Source organism: Argiope bruennichi, chromosome 5 (genome assembly GCF_947563725.1).
Source record: "Argiope bruennichi chromosome 5, qqArgBrue1.1, whole genome shotgun sequence".
Taxonomy (NCBI): domain Eukaryota; kingdom Metazoa; phylum Arthropoda; class Arachnida; order Araneae; family Araneidae; genus Argiope; species Argiope bruennichi.
In genome coordinates this window covers 75406638-75422421 of record NC_079155.1, presented here as the reverse complement: position 1 = coordinate 75422421, position 15784 = coordinate 75406638, and the positions used below count along the sequence as shown (strand labels likewise).

The 15784-nt window shown below is 29.3% G+C and overlaps 1 protein-coding gene across 2 annotated transcripts in view; it reads left to right on the top strand.

Moving 5' to 3' along the window:
- Window positions 1–71: 71 nt before the first annotated feature.
- Window positions 72–15784, top strand: part of LOC129968522 (uncharacterized) — a 31522-nt gene continuing 15809 nt past the window's right edge. For both annotated transcript variants that reach the window (XM_056082501.1, XM_056082502.1), the window contains exons 1-5: window positions 72–350; window positions 5829–8060; window positions 8153–9100; window positions 13677–13820; window positions 14670–14754. In XM_056082501.1, coding sequence (XP_055938476.1) covers window positions 243–350; window positions 5829–8060; window positions 8153–9100; window positions 13677–13820; window positions 14670–14754 — 3517 coding nt within the window. In that variant the 5' untranslated portion in view covers window positions 72–242. The remainder of the gene's footprint in view (window positions 351–5828; window positions 8061–8152; window positions 9101–13676; window positions 13821–14669; window positions 14755–15784) is intronic.

Below are 15784 nucleotides of genomic sequence, written 5' to 3'. Positions count from 1 at the left end.
TGTTTTAAATTTTCTTTTATTTTTTAAAAGTTTTATTCTACTTTGTGGCACTGATAGCCACAGATGTGTGTGTTTACTTTGTATTGTTGATATCTGTAAATTGAGTTATGATTTTCTGTTTATATATATGTATATATATTATGCAGTTAATTTATAATTCTGCTCTAGACATTCCTTAATATTATAGAATTTTTATTTGATGAGTGAAGATATTTATAATTATTATATATTGATTTTCCAAGATGTCACAATACCCAAATATGCCTCCTCGCGGAATTTTGCGAAACTCTAATCATAATAGCAATCGTCAAGCATCTTCGCAAAGTAATTCTACTCATGGTTCTGATGAGGTATAAAAAAATTATCTTGTTCATAGTTAATTGTTATATACTCTACTTCTATTTTACGATACGTATCAAATATATTTTGATATATTCTCATTAAAATCTTTCCAAAAACTGATCGTAATTTTAAAAACTTAATTTCTTTCTTAAATAAACCGAAACCATTTATTTAAAATTCTTTCATCTGAAGCATTTTAATCATTTCTATCATGTTACTAAATTTACAAAACTGTATTACTTAATACATCAAACATTTTTATTTTCATTTAACTATTTATTTGGAGAAAGCATCCAGATAATTTTTTAATCAAATTATAAGGTAATCAGAAATTATAAGTATAAAAAAGGAATTAAAAACTTTATTATTGTTTAATAGAAAAGTAATCTTACTTTGGATTTCATGATATATCTAACTTTCAGTAGAATTTTCCTAGATATAAGGTATGCAAAGATTTGAAACAGAAAAATGAATTAATTTATTTAGACTAAAAATAATTTATTCCATTTATATCACTATTCAGCTAGTATCATTTTATATATAAAAAAAGAAAGTGCAAAGTTAAAAACTGTTTTTTAAATAATTAAGATGGACTTGTAGAATAATGTAGAAAAAGAGAAAAATTCTTTTGAAAACTGAAATTATTACAATTAGAAAATATTAATTCCATAAAACATTCCTGTTGTTGTTCACATCATTTAACAAATCTATCAGAATTTTTCTTATTTAGCATAGAATTAAGACTTGCATTTAGTTTTCTTTAAAGAAATAATTTCTTAGTATATATATAGCAATTGTTGTAAATTTGGGTTTTACAGTTGTTTGAACACTATGCAAACTCAAATTTATATCCTTTATTATTCTGACAAAAAAGTAATAGTATAATAATTTATAATTTTTCTTATGTTAAAACCAAAATCCATATACAAAACATATGTAAATTATATTTGAAATATATAGGAGAATTTCTATATTTATTAGGGTTTATTTTATAATTTGAATATCATTGTAAAGGATTTGATATGGTTTCTATTAATATGATCAAATGTTATTACTCTGCTTTCTTACAGTTATGTGATTGTAATATTATTAAATGCTTTCAAACAAAAGTAATCTTAATTAAGTTTGTTACGAAATATTAAATAATGCTTTTCGTCAATTTTTTAAAAATATTGGTACTTGTCAGTTGTAACGATGCACATATTTATTATATATACACTCATGTCCAAAATTAAGGTCACAAAAATGTTTTTCAAAATAATTCTAAATGACTACCAGTAAAATTTAAACAAATTATATTTTATATATTGTGAAGGACTGGTAACATGATATTAACCTTTGTTATGGGAAAAAATGTTGTTTTGCATTAGTTTTTGAGGAACTACTGAAATTAGACCGTTTAAGCATCTGGGAGTTTTGCCTGCAATTTTGTGAATATTGCATTAAAACAAAAAATTTAACCTGCTTCCAGTGAGAATGAATTCTCATAATCATTTAGACGATTCCTTGAGATGGAGAGCTGTTGGCATGTTTGAAGCTGGGCAGTCTCAAGTGGAGATGGTTTGGTGGTTACAAGTGGCACCGAAAGTGGTATACAGGTTGTGGAATCAATTCCAAACAAGTGGTACTGTAACCAGGAAGGCCGTCACAGAGCAACGACGCCTGTACAGGATCGCTATTTGGCATTAAGCGCATGACGACATATGCAGACAACGGCTCCTCAACTTGCTCGTGACCTTGATGCTGTGTCTGGAATAAGAATTTCCAGACAAACAGTATACAGACATCTAGCAGAGAGGACCCTTTATACCCAGCGACCAGTTGAGTGCATCCCTTTGACTGCATCCAACAAAAAAGCCTGGTTGTTGTGGTGCCGAGCACATCAGTCTTGCGCACAGCAAGAATGGGGGCGTGTTCTTTTCAGTGATGAGTCGATATTTATCATACAGAGTGATTCTTGTCGAATCCTCATCTGTAGAGAGCAAGGAGTTCGCTATCATCCCTCCTTCATAAAAGATATCGACAGATTTGGTGGCAGAGGAATCTTGTTTGGAATGGCATAATGTTGGGCAATCATACACCACTGCACGTCTTCGATGCGGGTATTGTCAATGCACATCGCTATAGGGATGAGATTCTTGAAGCCTATGTGAGGTTGTTCCTATTTGCTTTTGGTCCAGATTTTATGTTTATGGACGATAACGCATGTCCACACAGAGTCCAGATCGTTGATGATTTTCTTGAGGAAGAGGATATTCGATGTATGGACTGGCTGTCGAGGTCTCCGCATCTCAATCCTATTGAACATGTTTGGGATGGTCTTGGAAGAGCCATTGCAAAGCGTAACCCCCCTCCTAATACCCTCCAAGAGTTAAAAGCTGCGCTTTTGGAAGAATGGGCTTTGTTGCCCCAAGCATTTATTGACACCCTCATAAACATTATGAAAGCTCGTTGTGAAGCCTGTATAGCAGTGCACGGTGGTCACACTCCATATTAGACAGGCTTTCTTCGAGATAAATGCTTTATCCCTCATTCATTATGTAACACTTTTTGATATACCCTGTTTCTTAATTCCCAATTAAAATCCTTTCCATGTTGTTATGTGTCTATACTCTTTCTACCAATGTTGTGTACCTCTGTGCCAAATTTTGCGGCAACACAGTGAATAGTTTTTTATTTTTCACAGATTTTATATTTGTGACCTAAATTTTGGACATGAGTGTATTTATGCACTTAAGTATATTTTTATAATTTGGGCAATTTTTTTTATTGTTGCTTTTTTGGTCTACCTTAAAACTAATAAGTATCAAAATATCTGATTTTCAAATCTAGATTCTAGTTCTATTTATAATCATAATGTGAAAAATCATAGATCATGATCAAGATGTGAAAAATCATAGTTTAAATATATTTATTATATATAAATACTATTTATTATATATAATACAGCTGTGGCTACCACATCAGAATATAGTGTGTTTGTGTGTGTGTGTATAAATATAGTACACATATATTTGATACTTATTAATTAATGGTGAATGAACCAAAACTTCCAGATGTAGCACCAAAGCGTGCCAACCTATGAGCACACTTCTAACTTACAAGAAAACAAGCATCTGTTTATGTTGCTTAATCAAAGTTTACAGGAAGAAAATCTTATTATCATCAATCCTTCACCATTAATTAATAAGTACCATGTATTTATTTGCACATTTTTATTTGATATTTATTTTTAATCATATTAAATACCTTATAAAATCTGGTAAATTAAATACTAGTTTTCTATTTTTATTTTCTAATTATTTTTTTTTTCCAGTTTGGTGATAAATTGTTCTAGTATAATATATTGTTCCTCTCTTCTCTTAAAAACTGATCTTACCAAAATAGTTATGCAGATATAACTGCTTTAGTAATTTTATACTTTATTTCTAATCCATTTTTTTGGAGAAAATAAAAACTTCATATGTAATTGTATACAAATTTTCTGCCATATATCACTAAGTAATTATCTCTTTTCATTTAAAAATTCATCTTGCTTGTATCATTTTTTGTAGGCTGTAATGCTCATATGCATTTGTTCCTTTAACAATAACTTTATGGTAAAAATATGGATGGTATTTGTGGGAGCTTTCAGTTCGGATTATTTACACATAAAGTTTTTCTAAAAGTGTTGACTAAAAGTAAACATTTAATTTATTCCAGATTTTTTTTTTTTTTTTTTTGATTATATGGTTGAAATTAGTACTTGAATTATTATTCCTGGTCTATTTACGAATTAGTGATTTTCTATCAATCTATAATTCTTTCAATTGATTGATTTATTCATATTATCTTTCAATGTGTTTGATTGAGAGCATGGCGTTGTATAGGAATACACCTTTTATCTTTACTGATAATAAAGATGAATTGGTGTATGTTGGCATTTTATCTGTAGACTATTTGACCTACTGCTAAATTACAGTTACCAAATTTGACATATATATACTCTAGAAGGTTTAAATAGAGTGATTAAAAAAATTATTAAAAATTAAATTGAATTTTGACATTTCTTGCAGTAACATTGCAGAAGTTGATTTTACAACCCTTCAAAATTTAAAAAAACGTCTTTTTAAATTTTGAAGTGACAATAATCAAAAAAAATGTTGCCTGGATTTTTTTTTTTTTTTTGCTTAATTTTTAACAGCAGTTACTTTATTTGTCTGAAATTTAGATTTTTTTATACTGTTTCAAAAAATATTTGATCTTGTGATTTTCTCCCATTGTTGAAAGCTAAGAATTTAATTTCTGCCTATTTTCTATTTAATATCTGTGTAATATATATGATTAATAAAAATATAACAATATTTAGAAAGTTAGAAGATGAAAAAGTGGACATTTACGTTTTTTATAGGATCTATGGTGTCATAAGATTTGTCTCCATTAGATAGGTTCATGTACACAATGAACAAAGCATATGTAGGGCATCTGTAATAACACAGCTTTAATAATAAATTTACTGATGTACTGACTGATTGTATCTAAAGGATTTAACTGAATTTAAAAAGAACCGATATTTCCTGCAAACCAATTAGCCACCATAGGTGACTTGCCTTAAATAAGTAAAAAATTTCATTTTTCTAGTCTTCTTCTTTTCTAGTCTATAATTACTATGCACTGTTAGTGGGGGGGGATTAAGAATTCTTATTCATATTTAAAATATATTCTTGTAATTCACTTAAAGATGATGCATGTAAAAGAATTACACAAATTTTATTTTTTACTAAGCATAAAGTTTTTAGAAATATTTGAAATCATTGGATATATGTGTTTAACAAATTTTGGAAAATCCTGTGAAAAAAATTTATATTCTTACATAAATGAAATTTGACAACTGCTTCTTTGGTTTTAAGAGAAGAGATATATTTAATGTTTTTGTTTGTTTCTCTTTATAAATTAAGCTAGGAGCAAATAGAAATGAAATTGTGTAGTAAAATTTAACTCATAATCATAATAATTACTCAATAACAATCATGAAAGTAATAGAAAAATAGTATTACATTCCTCCCTTTCTATCTTAGAACTGCTGCAGCAATGTTGAGCGTTTTTAGTTTGTTTTAAATCATTCAAATCATCATTCTTTTGATTTTAAAAGTTCAGAAAAAATTATTCTATCGAAAATCTGCTAAAAGATTGCAACAATCTTATTTATTAGAAGAAAAAATTAATATTACATTATTGACAAAAATATCCTCTTCTGTTCTTTTCAGTATGTTAGTACAGATAAGCATTTTTATTACTCTAATGAAAGAAATGAGAATAGGAGTAGGGAATTAAGGAAATCCATTTTTAAATATTAATGTAAGTTAATGTCCTTCATGTTTTATTTTTTCCCCCTGAAGAAAACTGAAAGATGTAAATATTTTGCAACCTAGAAAACTTTTATTATTTAAAATGTTTAGTATCTGTATTTATTTCGTTTAGAAGTAATCTTTTTTGTTAAATTTTAGGTTTATTCTTATGAAGGAAGTACAAGGTACCTGTCTAATCCTTCTAACATGTCTATTTATGGTGAAGATTTGATGCAGCAAAATAATTCTAAATCATTGAATATAAATGCTAATTTGTATGCTCAAGCATTAGCTGCTAAATCCAGTCTTGGTTTATTGGATGTTGGAAACAATTCTTCTCAAGAGACACAGCGATCTTATGATACTCATCATCCATCTTATCAATCTCCCTTAATATCTTCAGATAAAACACATCCAAGATTTTCTCAGCAGTCAAAGAGTGGTTTTCAACAAAACTCTGACCATCGTTCATCTTACTTAGATGAATTAGAAGAAGAAGATTTGTTTACTTCTAAACATAGTGATGCATCCAGAAATTCAGGTCCAGATCAATCAGTTGCTTTTAAACCTATAACAGATTTCAACTTGAATTCTGTTGAGGATGAGGATGCATTTTTATATGGTGATTCAGATCTTCCTGAAAAAAAATCATTCCAAAATGAAATTACAAAAAAGGTAAGATCTATGACATATGGCGATGATGATTTATTAGACACTGAAACATCTCAATTTGATAAGTATAAGAAATCTAAATCAAAAGAATCAAATGATGATGGGGAAGAGCCCGGTATAAAACTAAGTATTAGTACAGTTAAAAAACGACCATCTTGGAATAATTACAGTGATGATCCAATTTCAGATAACATATATTCAAAACAAGAACTGTCTTTCTCTTTTAAACAACATAAAGAATCTTATGATGCATATTCCAGTAGTCCATCTAAATTAAAAGAAAAAAGTTATGAACCGCGTTCATATTTGCATCACAATTTAGATAATGATTCCAGGTCAAGCATTTCTTTCAAAACTTCAAAAGAAAACTCTTTGCATTTTTCAGAATCAAACTCTCCTGCTATAAAACGTAGTAATTCTTCCTTGAATCAGTCTGCCTCTGTAAACAATATATCTTATGACGACAAATTTTATTCAGAATATGATGAACTTCCTCAGAATGAAAGACGGGTTATTTATGATATTGAGAAAAGGTCTATGGATAAATCTTTATCAAGCGAGTCATCGAAATTTCCTAAACTGTTAATAAATGTTAAACAAGGAGAAAGCTCTCCTTCTAAAAGGGTGGTCCAAGTGAAAGAAAGTAGGCTTCCTTCTTCTAAGTATACTGCCAAAGAAAATTCTTTAATCTCAACTCGCAACTTAAACAAAAGTAGTGATTTGGAAATAGATAAGGATGTTTACGAAACTGGTGATTTAAGGAGTCGAAGAGCCATTCATGAAAAAGCAAAAAAGGGTCAGGAACTTGTAAATACTAGTTTTAAAGATGAAGTACGCATTCTTCCTAAGCGTTATAGCGAGAGCAGTTATAAAAAATCAGATGACTCATACATGGAAGAACGGTTTAATGAAAGACTACTAAGAAGACATTCAGAGAGATATCATTTTTTTAAAGAAGGAATGGAATCATATTCTGAATACAGACTGAGAACTAAGAGTTATAAATTGAGATCACCTGATAGACACTGGTCGCCCAGTTATAGTCCAAGGCATAAATCACCTAGTGACAGTCCGAGGCTTAGGTCACCTGAATATTATAGACGAAGATCTCCTAGTTATAGCCCTCCTAATTCTCATTCTCGTTACCGAAGTCCAAGCTATCACTATCGTGGCTATAGTCCAAATTATCGATCATTTGATCCTAGACGAAGAAGTCCAGAACGATCGTCTCGGAGAGAAAGGCGATCTCATGAAAGAAGCCCACATGGACAGTCTAAATATTATTCACTTGGAAAAGGTTCTAGTTGGTCAGTTGCAGAAAAAGAATCACGGTTTTCTCATGATGTTAGTCCTGTGCCAAGTCACGAGAGCAAAAGGAAAGAAAAAATTGTGTTAAAACGTGGACGATGCTATACTTCTGAAGAAAAATCTGATGATGAACAAGAGCATTCAATTATAGAACTTACTGATAAATTTAAAGGAAAGGAACCTTCTGTGATTTTGAAAGAAAATGAAAGTGAAAAATTTAATATTATTCCTGCTAAGAAAGGCAAGATGTCCATTCTTGATGAAAATAAGGAAGAAATATTCCAAAAATCGCAGCATCCTGATGCTGAAACTAAGATAAATCATGGCATTGGAATTGCGAAAAATACTTCAGATATCTTTGTTCAAAATGAAAAAAGACAAGAAATCGCACAAGATTTAACAGATTCAAAAGTAAGTATAAAATTCCAGTCTTAGAAATTTTTAAAATCATTTCATGTTAATTATTATTGTAATTTATTATATCAGTTATATATTTATTACAGGATAAGCATTCTGAAATGATGAATTCATTGTTGACTTCACTTGGAATCTCTTCTTCACAGTTCAGTTCATCTGCAAACACCGTAATAACCACTGTTGCACCAACTACACCTTGGACTTCAGGATCAACAACTACTTTGGCCTCAGTTTCTACAGCTCCGCAGCAATTGAACTTGCCAAATGTTCATCAATATGGTATGCACTATCCGCAGCGACTTTCTTCAGCCCCACTACAAATGTACCCACCATATATGTATGGCATTTCTACTGTTCCTAATGTACTTGCTCCAGTATCTCATTTTCCTCCTTATAATCCTCTGATTCCGCCACCTATTTCTCCAACTTCTGCTTATAATTATAGGCCTCCAGCGTTGTCATCCTCTAATGCTTTCAGTTCAACAAATTTCCAGTCTAATATGCGAACAGCAAATCCTAATAGTAAAGGTCGCATTAGCTGCCTAAAATCTGTTCCAGTTGTGAACTCAGATAGTTCTGATACATCTGGGCACCAGCCCTCTCCAATAAAGAATCAAAATAACTCTTCATCTCCTGCAAAAGATAAAATGACTGATTTGTCTAGCAAATCGGTAAAAAGTGTATACTCCAAGAATACTGTTTTAGACACAAGTAACAGTTCTATTGAAACTGAACAAAATATGGTCGAAAGATACAAGAAAGTTTTAGAAGAAAAGAAAATCCTGCAGAAGAAATTAAAAAACACATCCGATCATACCATTGACATCAGAAATTTGATGGCAGAGTTAGAGAATAAATTAAAATTATCAAAAAGAGCTGCTGAAAAACAACTGATTGTAAAATGCTCTAGCTTGTATGAAAGAGCAAATGAGGAATTGAAAAGATATATTGATGAAGCCAAACAAGTAAATTTTCAGTTGAAAGAATTGCAAACTAAAATCAAACCGGAAACTTTAGAAAAAATAACAAAAGAGGTATGTTCTTTTGGTATTTTAATATATAATGTATTTCACTATTAGAGATATTTAAAAAAATTAATTCTAACTTTAAATTTAATATTTCAAGAGTATAGAGTTTCAAAATTGATATTTTTATTATATTTAGAGTGTCAATCATTTCTAACTTTAAAAATTGATTATTCATAGATGAATAAAAGTAGAAAGATGATTTTATATATATATATAAAAAAAGTCGCTAATGAAGCTGAACTTTTTTCTATCACTAAATTTATGTTTATTAGTGTAATAGTTAATTATTAAAATAACAAAATTGTTTTGCAATTCTTGAAGTGATGCATTACATAGAATAAAACATTCGACGTAATAGTTCAATATGATATTCTCCATTCAAACGTCCAGTTGTTGCTGGAGGAAATTATACTTTTTTTAGCATGAAACATTAATTTGACAGAATAATAGAATCTGAATTTCAAAAATATTTCTAATTCCATGAAAGAAATATGCTTCCTATCTGACAGCTGTGCTCTTGATTGGAAGACATTTCATTGAATATTCATTAATTTGATCAATGTTTTATCCTGGGCTATAGATAGCTCCGAAACTAAAATACTGTTCGTTTAAATCATAAACTATATTACATAAGAGTTTCATGACAAAAAAATAGTTTCCATTTTTAAATAAATGCATTCTTCTATCTTCATTCAGTTTCAAATTACTGATTTGAAAGTTATTGTAGATTTTAGAATGGCACTGCACTTCATTCAAGGTCAATTCCAGTATGTATGCAAAAGGAAGGGATGAACTTTTCAGCATTATTCTAACATAATTTATTGAACATTTTAGCAGGGTTACCATGCCACCGGGAGAACCTGGAAAACACAGGGAATTTAAATATCGACTGAAAATGCAGGGAAATTTGAAAATTTTCATAAAAACCGGGAAAATACAGAGAATTTTAAGTTTCTTAATTATTTTCAACCCATCTAGAAAATGCCATTGACTGAAGATTGCAAGAATAAAAGATCGTAGTCACAGCTTCCGAAAACGAAACAATACCATTCGCAATTGTGTAATGCGAAAACTCTCCCATTTTCTACTCTCTCCCCTTTTTTTCTGTGTAGATCAGTCTAGTTTGGATTTACGAGACAATTGTCCTTTTCCTATGATATTCCCATTTTGTAGCTAACGAGCATGCAGGAGACTTTTGTAATTGTGTGAAAGAATAGATGTTTCTCTGGCCGAAGTATTCAATATGCGAAAGCAGTCCGTTGATGTTTAATCTACCATACTTGAGTTTACTGAATGGTTTGAGAAACTGTCGGCCTATTCAAAGTAGATTAGATAATTTTTTAAAAAACAATAAGCTGCTCGAAATTCGTTTCTAATACGAATTGGACAGGTAAAAAAAAACAATCCTGATTTGCGGAATAGGTTTAAGAATTTCGACAAAATCCATTTGTTGCATATTGCTCGTTTCATAAGAAGATAATAAGCCCAAGTAATATGGGAAAACAGGCACTTACTAGGCATACCACATGAGGAAAACATACAAGACTGCATGCCAATTCAAAAGAGTCATCATTGTTGTTGAACTTAGTATCTAAAAGGAATACAGGAAAAGATAACATGTCAAAAACTATAAACTTAAATGTTCGAAAATAAACCTATTTCGAACTTTTTAGTTAAAGAACAATAATTTAAAGCTAAATTTTTATGAGCATTAAAACTTGTTGCATCACATTCGTCCTTTAATTTAATTCAATGGTGTATCGGAAATATTTTAACATATGTTGATTGAAAGTGAAATAGCTAAAAGAGATATGCGTTAGTCATACAAAAATGTCGTACCTTATATGTTAAGGATATATAATACCCAAATACATGAACTGGCAAAAATGAAGTCATACAGAAATGTCGTACCTTATATGTTAAGGATATATATACCCAAATACATGAACTGGCAAAGCTGAATAAATTAATAAAAAATAATAATTTTTCTTTATAATGTTTTTTTTGTTAAATAATCATTAAAAGATTTGTATCATTATAAAAAAAATGTTTTGTGTATTATTTTACCTAAATCCTTAATTTCACGTGATTTACAATTAAAGAGCATGAAAGATAATATACTTCCTCCCTTAATATCTAAATTTTGTTTTTCAAAACTCAAGATAAAAAGTAAAAAGAAAAAAAATTGCATATAAATATATACCTTCTTTTAAATTGTTACGGATTTACTCATCCGTTGGGGTTCTTTTACAAGATTTGTTGGTCGATGAAATAAACAGTCTTTTAGTAAGAAACGACGACGTTTATTGAAAACGAAGACTCTAACAAAGAGGCGACAAATATATACAGCGAGACGAAGACAAGAAACACACAGTAGTACACTGCAACAAACAGTAGCCCACGAGTAGTAATCGGTAATAATAACGACCACAGCACACAAAGCGGCCAGGCAGAATTTAGCAGAAGAAGGAATTTGCGTAGCTTCACTCTACGGCCTCTCCAAACGTCTGCAATTCCCCACTGTCTCCTCCCTTTAACTGTATTCAATTGCCGATACACTACTACACGACTGGCTATTCCTCAAAGGACACGATGCTGCTTCTACGATAAAACTAGGATTCGGCATACAGCTCAGTTCAGCAATCGCTTGAGCTCCACACAAAGCTTGTTCTTCGTTGGACTATAACGCCGTTGCTTCGTTATCTTCTCGATACACGACTCATTCAATATACGACTGACTTCAGCTTGAGACTGCTGGCCTTTTATAGTTGCCGGGAGGCGGGCCGAGAAGGATCTGGTACAGTCAGGTGTGTCTAGATTCCTATTGGCTGAATTGTTAAAATTCTCGAAGTTTCCAGTAATATCTATTTTGTCGCCAAGCTCTGAGGTCACTGAAGCGTCACCCAATAGAACTGATCGTAAAACGGTCTTTCCAGTGATTGCACTAACTGTGTTGGGAAGCAACATTACAAATTTATAACAATATACTATTATTTCGAATAATTTTAAATTGTTGCTTCCTTTTCCTGCTTTTTCCACTCTAAAATTATATTGCATTATAGCTAGCATCAGTACAATTTGAGCATTTCCTCATAAATATGCGTACAGGGAAAACAAAGAATTTTTTTTTAGTTTTGAATGGCAACCCCGTTTAATAAAAGCTTTCTTTTGGAAAGAAATATGGTCTTCTAAAAATTTCATCATTGTTCATATGCTTACTTAATTAATTTTCAACTTCAGAATTTCCAGTGGCTACTTCTATTTGCACTGCCATGTGCATTAATTTTGCATTAATAATGCATTAATTTTTTTTACTTTATATAGTTTATCTTTGATATATCAAACTTCCATACATGGGGAAAAAAAACTCTTATGTCAAAAACTTTCCAAAAACCTTGAAAAGTTTCAATGTTATGAGTTTCAAGTCAATCAAAAGTTTATGTTAACAGAAGAAATTAGTTTTTAGTAAATTGAATAAAATCCATGTATCAAACTAAGAATTTTGTATACAAAATATATTATTTGCAATCAAAATGGATTTTGTTCACTAGGGAAATGGGGGAGGGGGCGGAGTTTCAGTGATTCTTATTACGATAAAAATTCAAGGAAGTCAAAAAGTTGTTTATTTAAAAAAAAAATAGTTACTGCTTTCCTAATTTAGAGCAATATTTTTGCTTTAAATTTCTTATAGTCTACATTGGTCTGAAATGGAAATTTTTAAATGTGAAAGCGAAATTCATCTTAATAAAAATGAAAGATATATGCAAATTTAGTGTCTTTTTTTATGTATACATTTTTTTCTTAATTCATTGTAAGTTATTTTACAAATTATATTGCAAATTATAAAATTAAATTTCTTTGATATTTTATTTTTTAAAGTCTTCTTTAATTCTAAAAAAGTCAGTTAACATAGTTATTTTTAATAATAACAATATGAAGAAAATTTTGAATACGTATTTCTATATTCTGAATTTTTCCTTCTCTTAAATCTTCAACTTTGATGTATAGAAATTTAATTGTATTTATATTTTTTAGTGGCAAAGGAATATAGCTATTATTTTCTAAATTTTAAAGCTTTGTCAAAAAGAAAGACTATATAAAAATAATAATTTAAAAAAAATTCAAGATGAAAAACAAACTACATTTGATTGAAACTCCTTGAAAATATTTCCCCTTTTATCTATTTAGTAAAGGTCCACCCTCCACCCCTCCTTATTAGAGCTGAAACTTTTGAAGTACGAAAATAATTTTTCAGCTTTCATGTTGACAAAGTAGTTTAAAAATGTATATATGCATTTTGTAAAAGGTTTTGCATTAATGTTTATCAGCTTCTATTGCTTTCCTTTTGATTGAAACTCCTTGAAAATATTTCCCCTTTTATCTATTTAGTAAAGGTCCACCCTCCACCCCTCCTTATTAGAGCTGAAACTTTTGAAGTACGAAAATAATTTTTCAGCTTTCATGTTGACAAAGTAGTTTAAAAATGTATATATGCATTTTGTAAAAGGTTTTGCATTAATGTTTATCAGCTTCTATTGCTTTCCTTGAAGATTTCAATTTTTTTTTTCTTCTGAAATTTCAGGTTCCTGAAAAGAAATCTGTGCTGCCTTTACCTGTCAAATATACAGGTTTTGATACTGGAGGTCATTGGTGTGACAGTTGTCTTCAGCTGTACCCTACACTTCCAAAAATGCTAGAGCATCTATATAGCGAAGAACACACAAAGGTACTATGGATACTTTAAAAAAAATATTTTTTAGATTAGAACTTTTTCAATGTTAAGTTCTTTCAATTAATTCTATTTTGTCTGATTTTTTAAAAAGATTCTATTTTTTAAAGTTGAACTTACTTTCTGTTAATATGTTTTAAAAATATTACACTCTATATAAATTGACATAAAAAGTTGCATATTTATACTATTTAGGATAAACTTGAATCCTAAAGAAAATATTGCAATGATTATTAAATATATGGAATCCTTTATTTTTATCGCCAAGATCAGTTATTGACCCAGCATTCAATTAATACTTGTTAGAGTTATCTGTGTAACTCTCTTCCTTGCCATTAAACTAACTACACAGAGAAACAATTGTATAGATTTGTAATGATATTTTGAAGGAATTTATAATAATACTTTAAATTATACTAACACAATTCTACTTTAAATTTCTTAATTGAGTCTCAATGTGTTTTGTTTAATTAAGTATTACAGATTCTTCTGTAAATAGTACTACATTCTAGCATTCAATACAAGCAAGTTTGCCCATTAATGAATGATATTAGAAATTATTTTGTGTGTATTTAATATTTTATATGTGTTATAGTTCTTCTTGTAATTAAACTAACTTTTTAGCAAAACTTTTAATCTCCCCCCTCCCCCCCCGCCGCCCCTTTTCCCAGCCATTGTAGTAGGTTGTTCCAAAAGAATGCATGTATAAAATGTTCTGTGTTTTTAAAAAATATACACAATTGTATTTTGCAACAATAATAATATTGTTTAATGTCCTATATATTAACTAATATATTTGATGAATTTTATCTGACCATATATATATATATATTACTTTTTTTGTAGCATATTGATCCATCAAAAGTAATTGCAAAGGAGCCCCCTAAAGAAAATTTTGATAGCAAAGATTATAAACTTCTGCCTGTAAAAGGTGAGCTTAATGACTTTCTGGTTTACTTACTTCTTTGATTTGATCATAATGTATAATTGATCTTATTTTTATTAAAAATGAAGTCTTGATTATTTTTGTGTGTTTTTATATTAATTAGGGGAGGTATATTATATTATTAGGCAATCTGTACCTTCAGAGTCGCATGCAGTTCTTTTAACGGATTATTGAAAGCTCTAAGTTGCACATAATATATGTTTTACAAAATACAATATTGAATTTTAAATTTGTATTATTAATAGTAAAATATTATTTGAACATAAATTTATAGTTTTAAAAAACATAATAAAGTAGAATTCAGAATTTATACCACTTATATGTGAATTAGAAAATTTAGAGAGAAAAAATTTATAACTTTGCTCTATTAAAGTTTTTAATTATATAAAATCTTCAGAAATTGAAAAAAAATTGATAATTAAAATTAAGTTGTCCACTTTTAGTACTTGGAACAGTTTACCTAATATTATATTTAATTTAAAATTGATTTATATGGATTTCTACTAATTTTCAGATTGACATTCTTTTGTGAATAGACATTTTCACATTTGGATTTCATTAAAAGTCAATTTAAAAAATCAGTTAAATTGTGTGAGTGTGTTATCTTGTTTGAAAATTAGTGTAATCTTCCCTTCACTCATTTAATGACTTTTTAATTTACTTTATTCTTTGACTTAATCATAATTTATGCTTTGATTCTTTAAATTCATTATATTTAGATTTGCTCTTATTAAAAATAGGCATTTGTCTATTTTTCATATGTTTTTATATCAATTAAATAAGGAAGTAAATTAATTTTCACCTCATTCTAATTTTGATAAATTTTCTAAATAAAATAAGTGATATAGGTCTCATTAGAAACTATTTACTATGTTTTTTATATGATACATATTTTAATTATATATATAAATTGGATATGTTATAAAATATTTGAAATCTCAGCATAGCTGTAATAAACTAATAATGAATAATTAAATTCCAGTGTATTTTGTTACAATACCTCTCAACAAAGGAA